This window comes from Dermacentor albipictus, chromosome 1 (assembly GCF_038994185.2).
Source record: "Dermacentor albipictus isolate Rhodes 1998 colony chromosome 1, USDA_Dalb.pri_finalv2, whole genome shotgun sequence".
In the NCBI taxonomy this organism is placed as follows: domain Eukaryota; kingdom Metazoa; phylum Arthropoda; class Arachnida; order Ixodida; family Ixodidae; genus Dermacentor; species Dermacentor albipictus.
In genome coordinates, this window is record NC_091821.1 from 478,029,813 (window position 1) to 478,042,386 (window position 12,574).

The 12,574-nt window shown below is 48.5% G+C and overlaps 1 protein-coding gene across 1 annotated transcript; it reads right to left on the reverse strand.

Moving 5' to 3' along the window:
* Positions 1-228: 228 nt before the first annotated feature.
* On the reverse strand, positions 229-3,147 carry LOC139059562 (uncharacterized). The gene is made up of 3 exons (XM_070537995.1): positions 3,079-3,147; positions 2,117-2,263; positions 229-846 (listed from the first exon to the last, which is right to left on the reverse strand). The coding sequence occupies exons 1-3, from the start codon at positions 3,088-3,090 to the stop codon at positions 229-231; spliced, it is 777 nt and encodes a 258-aa protein (XP_070394096.1). The 5' UTR covers positions 3,091-3,147.
* Positions 3,148-12,574: the final 9,427 nt, after the last annotated feature.

Here is a 12,574-nt window from a genome sequence, read left to right on the forward strand (position 1 = left end):
GCCTGCACTCAGAATGATGACGAGGTAATGACGATGACCACCTGGATCATGTTTTGCGGAGCGGGATTTCTCAAGGCAATTTGGTACCGCGAATACTTCCCAAGCACCACCACAACCATTTTCTATTAAGCATCTACTTCAGACAAGTTCCTTTTTATTTTTTCTTCTTCAAGACGTATGTTCCAGTTACCAGTACATTCTAATCGCAAACTGACCACAGTTCCCGCGCTACTTCTTTCGCATGCTGTTCCTAGTGGCCATGTGGCGTGAGGCTTGATGGGTGGAAGGACGGTGTGCGTACCCAGTAGATGCCGCATCGGCACCAGGGTTGTAGCCGGCAGCGTAGCCGGCAGGGCCATAGGGAGCGAAGCTGCTGTAAGCCCGTCCACCGAGAGCCGCCTCGTTGAATCCGTAGCCGTAGCGTCCGTACGGAGCGTACTCGAAAGCGCCAGCAGCGAGTACGTATGGGTCGGGTGCCGGCCGCCCGTAACGGCTGTAGTCTCCAGCGTTAGGTACAGCGGCCCTTGCACCGTAGGCTGCGGCTGCAGCATTCTGGGCAGATCCTGTCGGAAGAGGGAGGCCGATCGGCAGTGCGTTGAAAACCGCGTCGCCGCTGACACCAGGAGATCTGCCCGGCTCGCTCGTACCCACGGTACCAACTGGGGTCCGGAAACCTTGCACGGCATCGACGTAGTTCATCTGGCGGTAGAGGTCGCTGGCGCCCGGGTAGCCGTACAAGCCGAAACTGGCGACATTAGAGCCGTCCTGCCCTGTGCCGAACTGCCGATCGTTGTACACGCCCGCCGCATCATAGCCGAGACTGTATTGCGCCGGAGTCTGGAAATGCTGGAGAGCACAACCCTGTAATATAGCTTCGACGATTTTGCATAACGCTACGTAAGGCAGCAATAACGTAAGGCGTCACTCGTATTCCCTGAATGTTTGCTTCTATGGTTGTCGATAACAAAAAAATATAGCCCCCTCGGTTCCCCTTATTCTTCAAGTCTGTGGCATTTGACGTTACACAGTGAAATGCTTGTTAACCCTGCATAGAAGACGGTGTAAATACCTGTAGGAGCGTTTAAGTTCTAGAACACTATGAAAAGGCATCCTTCATAAATCTGTATTTGCATACATCAGGAGCCGCGAGTTAGATGCAAGCGAAAGAAGCGCCTAAAAAAGAGTGTGATAGAGTTATAGCCCATGCATTAAAAAATGGCAGTGGTTTAGCTCGGCTATATGCCAGGATATACGTAGCGAAAGCTAAGGCATATCTTGATTGCAAGTCCAGGTTAGTCTGGTTGTCTAGCTATGTTGCGGCGTTTAACCAGTCGTTCGGCGCGCTGTTCATCTGTTTCCTGGTCGATTCGTTTCCTCTTCATCTCGTTCCGATGTCGATTCCAGGCCTCCTCCTGCTTATCATAATTGTCGCCGTCTATACTGCCGCCTCAACTGTGTTTGCGGCGCACGCGAGCTCTCCTTTTATGCGAAGCATACTAGCCGCACAACCACGCTCTTTTTAATCCTCCGACATGTTATCAGGCATGCGACGTAGCTGGCAAGCGATCGGAGGCGAGCGCAACGACGAGGAAGGCAGTGTGACGTCATACCAAACGGCGGAAGCGCGGCGCTGCGCATCGGCGGAACACCTGTGGCTCGGTGCTACCAGTGGCGCATACGCAGTAGTGACTAGGGAGCGAGAGAGAGAGAAATATCCGTGGCGAGGCGCGCGTTCTGACGTCATGCGTGTCCTCGGAGCACCGCCACGGCGAAATCGCAAGTTCGCGGCAAGTAAAGCTTTCGCTTAAATTTTTTTTTATGCGCAATGGTGCTAAGCGACACAATTCCGCTTAGTGGTCAGCACAATCTGCCATGAACGCTTAATAAGATTTGTATTTTTATTTGTTGAATAATTTCGAAGTCCTACCGTTAGAATAAAACGCAACCACGAGATGTGTTGATGAATTTATCCGGCTAGATCACGCGAACATGAAAGGTTTCTTTCGCCGGGGCAGCGCATCTACGTCCACGAATCTAAGCGCACAAGTCTAAAAGGCACCGTTTCTCCAAAATTCTACTGTAGAGTGGCTGTATAGGCAGCGCTGGTTGCACTCACAGAGGCGTAGGCGTCGTATCCTCCTGCGTAAGGGGCCACAGCAGCAAGGTAGTTGCGATAGTCGATACCTTGTTGTGCGGCTCGAGCCGGCTGGTTGTGATGTTGAGCGAAGGCGTTACCAACGAGCCAGAGAAGCAGAACTTGCACCTTGTGTTTGAGGAAGACAACATGTGAATCTTGTGGAGCAGCAAAGCTGCGTATCGCTACTTTCCCCAAGGAAAAGTGCTGTATGATCGTTGTAAGAAATACGCGTGACTCATCCATTCAAGATCAAGCAAAAGCGTACGAGAGGTACTTAGATTGACGAAATGGTGGCATTGTGGATACTTTGGGTATCAGGATCTTAATTACCAAGGGCTCGACGCACCGGAAACTTTCATCTTTCCGCGAACACTACGGCGTCTCATGTCACTGTAGGTAAACGACGGGCGAAATTTAGAGGAAAGCTGGACGACACAGTATGGGGAAGGCAACTCCCGTGGAGGTTTTTTTGTTCTAAAATAACAACGAAAATGCACAAGTCATGGATATGTGTGCCGAAACATTGCTACAGCACATAAATAGAACATAATAGCTCATTACGATAAGAGCGTTCCACGCTCTGCACGCCTGGAATTCCCACCACCATCTTTCTACATTGAAGCGTACTTCCTCACTTCTCCGTTTAGGCTATGACAAAATAGCTCAACATGTATGCCCAGATGACGTAGATGACGTAGAAACAATACTGACGGCGCTGTTGCCTGAATTACTTCCAGTTAACTTGCAACGCATGCAGTCGTTCCGAAAATCGCTGAGCGTATCGACTTAGCAGAGAAATGTGCCAACAAGTAGTACGATTCACCTGTGGATCAGCTCACACATTCAAGCATGATAGCCAAGGAAAAAAAAATAACTGAGCTATCAGTGAACACTGCTGATGCAGTTCGTTGACTGATAAAGGGCACCGCTTTGTCTCTCACCGCAGGAAACATTTCGAGTTTCACGAAGCTCCCACTTCTGTCCAGAGACGTTGTCCTCCACGAGACGACGCTGAGGCGATGGCGAATGTCTTCTGCCGGCTCTGCCGGACCCAGCTAGCTTTTATACTCTCGTCAACGGCGCGTGTGAAATTGTTGCGTACGCGGAACACGCATTCAAACCTGTTGATGTTTTTTTTTTTATCACTCCTCGCTTTGCTTCCACTTCTTGCAAAACTACACTGTCTCGTGTTATTTCGACTGAAGTCGTTTATCACGAAAAGCGTGCGTTTCCCGTGAAATGCATTTCCCATCTCCGCGAGGGCGTCCATTTCTGCTGGAGGCGTTAAACGTGACTGCAAGCATTTTTCGGTCCTAACCATACGTATTATTCTGGCAGAGAAGGCATGGTGCACCCTTTGTCTCCCACGCAATGTCTATAGACTGGTAGCGACCTCTTTCAAAAACATTCTAGATTTTTCTTGTTTATGTAACATACGCGGTGATTTTTTCTTCAAAAAGCTCCAAGTCCACGATCTGTAACTTTCTTTATTTGTACGTGTCTCTAAGTTTCTTTGATGGCACATTACATTTAAATTACATAACAACGTTTATGCGCACCAAAAAGGCGCATTTGAGCGCGTTTTACATGAACAGAAGCAGAAGTAAAATGGGAAAATTATTATTGACCTATTCTTTATCTGTTCTTAACTTCAGGATACATTTTCTTACTGTTGCAGTTACGTCTAGAATGTGAAAACCCAGATCGTTTATTGTGTCTTATTTTCTTTTGCCTAAACGTCACTTTCTAGTTGCATTCATGTAAGCCAGCCCTTGTTATTAATCATTCTCAAAGTCGCCCATTTGTTGCACTATCTGCTACACAATTTTTCTGTCACATTTAACATTTCCTGTTCCGTAGTTAAGTTTGTTCCAAAGTACGTGCACCCATGTAGTACCTTGTACGTGCACTTGCATAGTGTGGCAGTGTGACGCCAATCCGAAATGCGCTTTCTGTGTGAATCTGCGTCGTCGTGTGAGCGTGGTTCCTGCTTGCGCTACTGAAGATAGCCTATGATATCGCACACAGAAAATCCGCGTAACAACTCTCGTCGGACAATTCATCAAACAACGACAACTATCACCTAGACGGGGCTAGACGTAGTCAAGCTGTTTTGTGTACGTTTGGGACTCGTAAAGTTCCAAGTAAATCTTAGGATAAGGTGAGGTCATGAAAATTGGAGTTTACGGGTAGGAAAAGGCATAAAAAAATTTGAGACAACAGTGTTAGAAGAATCAATTCGTGGCGTAATAACATTGACAAAAACGAAATTAATATGGGGTCTACGAGGACATTCAGAGGTTAGATTTGCGAGTAATTTATTGAATTACGGTTTCAAACGTTATCGTGATTCGTGGCGTCGCGCTTTCCTTTCGAATGCATTGTAACATCAAGGCACCATCACCACGGTTATCAGGAGAAAAAAAATTCCGGCAGAACCCATCTAACGACGAATGTCTAAGTTAATGTGATCAGCATTGAATCAATGTAGCCACACACCGTATTTCCGCCACAGGGACGCGTCGTGTATGACGCGTGTATGCAGCAGGGCTCCTGTCTCACTCTTCGACGTAATGGTGCCTGACTGCAACCGCCTACAACGAACATTTATCAAACTAACGGGCTTTGGGAGACAGCCTTGGCCAGCAGCAACCGCTGACTGCGAGGACCCGGGAAGCGGCCTGAGCTCAAGGTATCCTGGAATGAGGACGCCTCTCTGACGATTCATGAATGAATGAATGTGTGTTGTTTAGTGGCGCAAGGGCCAGGTGTGGCCAAAGAGCGCCATGACTTATAATGTTGGGTTAAGCGCTGATTTGTGATACCGATGGGCAGTTGCCAAGATACGGCTTGATAACATGTAATTTATTTTCTGTCTCTTTATCCCACACGCGCTGCCAGAAAGCCCTTAGCTTTTTTCTTATTGAGGGCTTGAGGTCCATTACAGGGACAGTCGTGCAAGTGGTGGAAGCGTTCGCGTGGACGGATGTGGCTAGCTGGTCAGCCAACACGTTTCCCTCTATCTCTCGGTGCCCCGGCACCCAGCATACGACGATATGCTGCTTGGACTCATAGGTTGTGCATAATGCTGAGTAAAGAGATAGAATTAAAGGGTTTTTATATTTCCCGACAGTTTTCAAAGTATTCACAACACTCAAAGAGTCTGTGTATATAACTGCCTTTGGGATATTAAATTCATTAATGTGTTTAACGGCAGCCAATATCGCTAGGCCTCTGCTGTAAAAATACTTGAGTTAGGGTGCAGAAAACCGGCATCTGAAAAGGATGGACCGACCGCTGCGTAAGATACGCCAGAATTACACTTCGATGCGTCTGTAAAGAATTCAGGAGAGGAGTATTTGTGCTGCAACTCGAGGAAGTACATTCGTATACGCGCGACAGGAGCGTGCTTTGTAACAGCTATGAAAGATGTATCACAGTCTATTGGTTGCCACTGCCATGGCGGGGGCCGTGTAGCAGGGGACATAAGGTGGTATTCAAGCAGTGGAACCCTTTTTTCTTCAGCCATGTCTCTAACACGCATGGAGAAAGCCTGTGCCACTGTGGGCCGGTTGCGGAAAAGTTGACAACTGGACAAATCGTTTATGGTGTAATACGCGGGATGCTGACTGTTTTCGTTTACTCTAAGAAAATACATGAAAGACGAATATGTTCTCTGCAGATGCAGTGACCACTCATCCGATTCAACGTACAGGCTTTCCACTGGGCTTGTTCTAAAGGCGCCTGTGGACAGGCGAATTCCCAAGTGGTGGACAGGGTCTAGTATCTTTAGAGCAGTTGGAGTAGCCGACTGGTAAACTATGGCTCCATAGTCTAGTCGTGTGCGTATGAGGCTTTTGTACAAGTTCATGAGACATTTTCTATCACTGCCCCAGGTTGTGCGTGAGATAACCTTTAAGATATTCATTGTTTTCATACATTTGTGCTTAAGATACTTTGTGCTGTATGAAAGTTAATTTCGCCTCTGAAATTATGCCTAGAAATTTATGTTCCCTGTTTACAGGCAGACGCTCATCATGCAACACAATTTCAGGATCAGGATGCAGGCCTCTTTTTCTAGAGAAAACGACACAGGTGCTTTTTTGTGGGTTTCTGAACCCGTTCTCATCAGCCCATTTGGAAACCTTGTTAAAGGGCCCCTGAAACGGTTCGGACAAATTTTGTAGACGCGTAGCGTACAGCTTAAGTAGAACATTCGCACCACAATTTAAGTGAAGCGTTACGTATTATTGGAGCTACAAGCGATTAGAAGTTACCCTCCTCCCCAGCCATGCTTTTCCTCCTCAACTCGTTCGAAGAGCGAGCGGGGCTAAGCTCCGCCTTCACTGGTCCTGCGTCACGATGCGACGTCACATCGTCCACTTCCGGTTGTTTTGAAGCCCGCCCCCGTCCGCGCGAAACCTCTCCGCTAGCCGCTTGGCTGTCGACCCCAAGCGAGAGCTATCGAGGCAGCGTGCGTTGCGAGCATTCTGTCGTAGCGCCGAACGTGTCTGGTATTCCGTTAGCCACAGGCAAGCTGGTCATATCGGCAAATGACTGGAGGCATAAACTCAAGCTGATGAAGGAACTTTGGCGCAGACGTACGTGAGCGGCCTGATCGGTCTGCACGGTCCAGACACTTGTTGGCGCAGCGCTTAACCAGCCAAACAAAGATCTAATATTGCTCTAACCAAGTGTAAAACATTTTAAACATTTATAAAAACAACGTGTTGATGATTACACTCCTGCGAAAAATACGCACCGGCAGCAAAAAAGAATACGCTTCGTTGCTGCTACTGTGTATGGTTGAGCTCTATGCCACCAGGTGGCTGCACCGTGCAGACCATTCACCTTTGCCCTTCTGCTCATCTCGGCTCATCCCGTTACGGCACAGTCAAGCGGCCAGACCCTGTCCCCTTGCGCTTACGTTTGCCCTAATACGGGACTCGCGAAACGCTAGTGCGTAAGTAATCTTCCGGTGTAAAGTGACGGCCACAAACGTGCAAAATCCTGGCGCCGATCGGATAGCGGCAGTCTGATGCGCAGCAGCCAGTTCGCTCGTACGCTGCCCTGCAGAGGGACACGATGTCGCAGCTTGACATATTGCCAGTCGCTACGTTTGCCAGGCCCTCCGTAACAAAATCACGCCGAACAGATGTCCTATTCTGTCGCCTCAGAATAGGACACACATTTGGTACACACAACTTCTTACTCACTGAAAATGATCCTCCAACCTGCGGTAGATGCGGGGAGAGGCTGACCGTCCTCCATGTCCTCCTGGAGTGTCGGAAAGCCGAATCTGACAGAAAGAAACATTTTCCGTTAGCATACCGGCAGCATATTCCCCTTCATCCTGTAATGTTACTCGGCCCAGAACCGCTCTTCGACACTAACGCAGTCCTAAGTTATCTGAAAGATGTTGTGTTGCATGTTGTTAGCCCAACATGTTCGTAGCGTCTGCTCTCTTCAGAGGATGGCGCTGCGATAGTTCTTTCGTGTAGCACGTGCCTCTAGGCCCTTGTGTTCCAAGGGCTCTGGCGAGGCAACAGTGCTCCAGGCAATTTTTACCATCTCATATATTTTCTATTCTGCATCATTCTTTCACGATGGATTTTAGTGTTCATAGTATTCGTCATCTGTCATCGCCATAATTTTATAACAAGTTAATTTTACGCACTCTACAGCGAATATTTTTAGGCCACTTTACAGCCAAGTCACATCTTCCATAATACATCGTCAACATTACAACTTGTCATGGCGCTCTTTGGCCAAACCTGGCCCTTGCGCCACAAAAAACCACACATCATCATAATTACGTTTGCACTCCACAAGGCAACAAAGTGGAATCATAGTGCTCGCGAAAAGACTGAGACCAACTCTGACCGCGGAGCTCTCGTCAAAATGGAGTACGTTGTAACACAAGCAGACGACACTTGCTGTGTGCCGGAAGTGCTTAAGTGTACTGAAAAATTGTTCTTGTGCATTGCACCCACACCCTCGCCCTACTCAAGGCATCCACCCTACAAGTGGCCCGCATGATCACGCGCATCTCACACAGACGCCACGGCATGCGAGAGGAGGACACCCTCAAGCTGGTCACAAGCTTGGTTGTCAGCCGAGTGGCATACAGCCTCCCATACTACAATCCCATCAAGAGTGAGGTACAACAGGCGGACGCGATTCTACGCAAAGCCTACAAAACCGCACTCCACCTTCCCCAGAACACCTCAACCGAAAAGCTCCTAGCCTTAGGACTACACAACGCCTTCGACGAATTGAAAGAGGCGCAACTAGTCTCCCAACAACGCAGACTACAGCAGACCCCATCTGGCAGGGAGCTCCTGAAGAAACTAGGCTGCGCCGATCAACTACAAGAGATCCACAGGACCGAAACAATTCCGGACGAGTATCGCAACACTCTAAAAGTAGCACCCATACCCCGGAACATGGATCCCAACCTCCACAAAGCACGCAGAGAAGCGAGGGCTGAATACCTACAAAAAACACTAGCACCCCAAGAAACGACGGTATATGTGGACGCAGCCACATACGCCAGAGCAGCGGGGCAGAGCAACAGCAACGCGGTGGCAACGGTGATTGATTCGAACCTACGCGAGATCACCAGCGCATCACTACAAGGCTGTACGATAATCGAGGCTGAAGAAGCGGCCGTCGCTCTAGCGGCAGCGGAGGGATATCGTTCTAAACGGTCTTTAACAATCCTTACAGACTCGCAAACAGCGTGCCGCAACTCCCTACGCGGAAGAATAGGGCACGGAGCGCTCCGCATACTCCGCTCCGGAGACCACATAACACAACGACAAACAAAAGAAGAACCAATTAGGCATACATTAGTATGGACGCCGGGACACACGGGAGTCGCAGGGAACCAAGAGGCGGACAGGATAGCTCGAGGGCACACTTATTACCGAGCATCCCACGTAGGCGACCTCGAGGAGACCGAACCTGTACCCCAAGACTATTCGGCGATACTAAATTACTACAAGGGCTGCAGAAAGCGGTATCCACCACCGCACAGCTCCCTTAGCAGAGAGGACTCTGTCGCGTGGAGGCAGCTACAAACGGGCTCTTACCCGAACCTACACGTACTCAGCAAAATTTATCCGACACAATACAATGACAAATGCCCCTGGTGCCACGAAACACCCACGCTGTATCACATAACGTGGGCATGCCAGAAGATAGACGTGGCACCCGTTATACCAAACCCGAGTGCGGAACAATGGGAGGGAGTGCTCTCCAGCGATCGCCAGGTCGACCAAGAAGGTCTGATTCGGCGAGCACAACTGGCAGCAGCATCCAGCGGAGCCCTGGACTAAGGGCAACCGACCGTTGTGTTAGAAGATGGACGATTCCATCTGAAGACCGCAGAAGACCAGCGAATCTAGAGCTGATAAAGTTTTTCACTCACTCACTCACACTCTTGTGCATTCTCTTTCTGCTACTTTCTCTTTATAAAAACAAATTAACTAACACTCCAACTATTACGAAGAACATTTGTTTACCATAAAGTTGGAAAAATTATCGATCACGCGCCCTGGTCAGCCAATCGGATAGCTCACCCCACTGACGTCATATGGGTTATTTCGGTCATATGGGTAGGTGCGGCTTAAAATTCCGCCGAGCAGTGCGCTGCGATCGGCAGCGATGTGCATTTTTAAAACCTTATAATAAATTACACGCTTTACGCAGAGCACTTAGATGTGTCAATTATTGATCAGAAGGACCTACTCTAACAACTCAGTACGTTTGTAGAAAATCGTCAAAAGCGTTTCAGGGTCCCTTTAAGACGAAGCTGGACCTGTCGCTCACAGATTGCGAGAGAACTTGATTGAAATCCTATCTGCACATCGTCAACATATGTTGCATAAAAGATGTTATGTGGTATGTGTAGACGGAGAGAATTCATTTTTACTATAAAGACCGTGCAGCTGAGCACCCCGCCCTGCGGCACTCCAGTCTCCTGTACAAATTTCCGGGACAAAACATTGCCCACTCGAACACGGCATGTCCGATTTGACAGATAACTTTCGATAACATTGAACATATTTCCGTGTATACCTAAGTGTGAGAGGTCTCTCAATATCCCGAACCGCCACGTAGTATCATAAGCTTTCTCCATATCAAGGAATACAGATAAGAAACACTGCTTATGGACAAAAGCTTCACGGATACGCGCCTCGATGCGTATAAGATGGTCACTGGTAGATCGACCCTCCCGAAACCCGCACTGGTATGGATCGAGCAAATTGTTTGATTCGAGGAAGTGTAGTAGGCGACAGTTAATCATTTTTTCGAAAACTTTGCAGAGACAACTTGTTAATGCTATGGGTCTGTAGCTTGATACAGAGGAAGGATCCTTTCCTTGCTTTAGAATTGGGATTACAATAGCCTCCTTCCAAACAGAGGGGATCTCGCCGGAAAACCATATAATGTTGTAAAGGTAAAGGAGGGTTTTTTTGTGTTTCGGGGGGTAGTTGTGTCAACATCTCATATATTATGCGGTCTGAACCTGGGGCGGATGTATTACAACAATTCAGTGCTGCCTGCAGTTCTGCTATGGAGAATGGTTCGTTGTACGCCACACTTTTAGCACATTTTCTTTGTAACTTTTGCTGTTCTATTCGCGTTTTGTTCTTTAGGAAGGTTTCGGAGTAGTGCGAGGAGCTCGATATGTATTCAAAATGTGCGCCAAGAGAGTTGACTAGATCTCCCTGGCTTTCTCCGTGGCTGTTTACTAAAGGTAAGGAATATGTTTGTTGCCCGTTAACTTTCTTCACTCTATTCCAGACTTTTCTCTCATCTGTGTAAGTGTTAATGCTTGAGATAAACTTTGCCCAACTCTCTCGTCTTGCTTGTCGGCGCGTTCTCCTCGCCTGTGACTTGACATGCTTAAAGTTTTCCAGGTTTTCTGCTGTTGGCGAATCGCGAAGCAGCGCCCATGCTTTGTTCTGGTTCCTCCGCGCTTGCCTACATGCATCGTTCCACCAGGGAACACGCCGCTTAGAACCAGTGCCGCTCACTTGGGTAATACACTTAGAGGGGGAATCTAGTATAAAAGCTGGAAAATATGTGACAGCATCATCTATGCTTATACCGGACATCTCAGTCCACGTTATATGAGTAAGAGCTCTGTACCGTTCCCAATCGGCTCATTCAACATTCCACCGGGGGACCTGCGGGAGAAGTTGACCTTGTTACGTCGTACTTAAGATTATTGGAAAGTGGTCACTGCCATACGGGTTATTAAGCACACTCCATTTAAAATAAGGTAAAAGTGCCGGCGATAAAATGCTAAGATCTGTGGCAGAATATGACTTGTTAGCCAGGTTAAAATACGTAGGCTCCTTTGTATTAAAGAGACATGCTCCAGAAGAAAAAAGCAGCTGTTCAATGACGCGACCTCGCGCATCACAGCGTGAATCGCCCCAAAAACTATACTGTGTGCATTAAAATCACCAAGAATCAAATAGGGCTCCGGGAGCTCATCTATTAATGATTCTATGTCTCGTCTGTGAACTTGATAATGTGGTGGTATATACAAGGAGCAGATGGTTATGAGTTTACTTGAAAGTACGGCTCGAACGGCCACTGCCTCAAGGGCCGTTTGGAGCTTTAAATGCTGACACGCTACAGTTCTGTCAACAATAATGGCTACACCGCCAGATGATGCGACAGCATCCTCGCGGTCTTTGCGAAACGTAACATACTTTCAGAGAAAGTTTGTGTGTATAGATTTTAAGTGTGTTTCCTGTAAACACAGCACTTTTGGATTGTGTTTGTGGATGAGTTCTTGCACATCATCAAGGTTTCTGAGAAGACCTCTGACACTGCATTGAATTATTTGTGTATCCATATTGGAAGTTAATAGGTGCTCTGTGTACAGAAACAGAAATAGTGATTATGAAAATTACAGAGAATAAATTACAGAGCCCTTTCGAGGCCCTGAAACGGGAGTTCTGCCTTTCTGGAGCGTTCGAGGGAGCGTCGCCGCTCCTTAGGCGTTTGGTGCGCCTTGAAGACATGTGTAGTGTCCATTGCCTCTTCTGAGGCGCCGGACACGTGCTCTTGCGAGCGAGAAGTTAAAAGAGAGAATCCTGCCTTGGAGGGCAAGACCCCTGCGCCCACCAGCCCAGAAGTCGATGGGGCACCCTGCGGGATTTGGCTGCGCCGGTTGTTGCCAGCGCTGGAAGGGGCCGGGGAAGTTGGGGCAGCCTCGGCTGCACCCACCTTCGGGGTCGGTGGCCCCGTCTGCTGCGTTGGCGGAGCAGCGCTAGCTGCAACCGCCGCGGGGGCAGATGGTGTAGCTGCCGACTCACTGATTGTGGGTCGGACAGCCGCGGGAGGCCGTTGTGGCGCTGCCGCCTGACGCGCCACTTCGGCAAAGGTTTTCTTTGGCAGGTATGCTACCCGCCT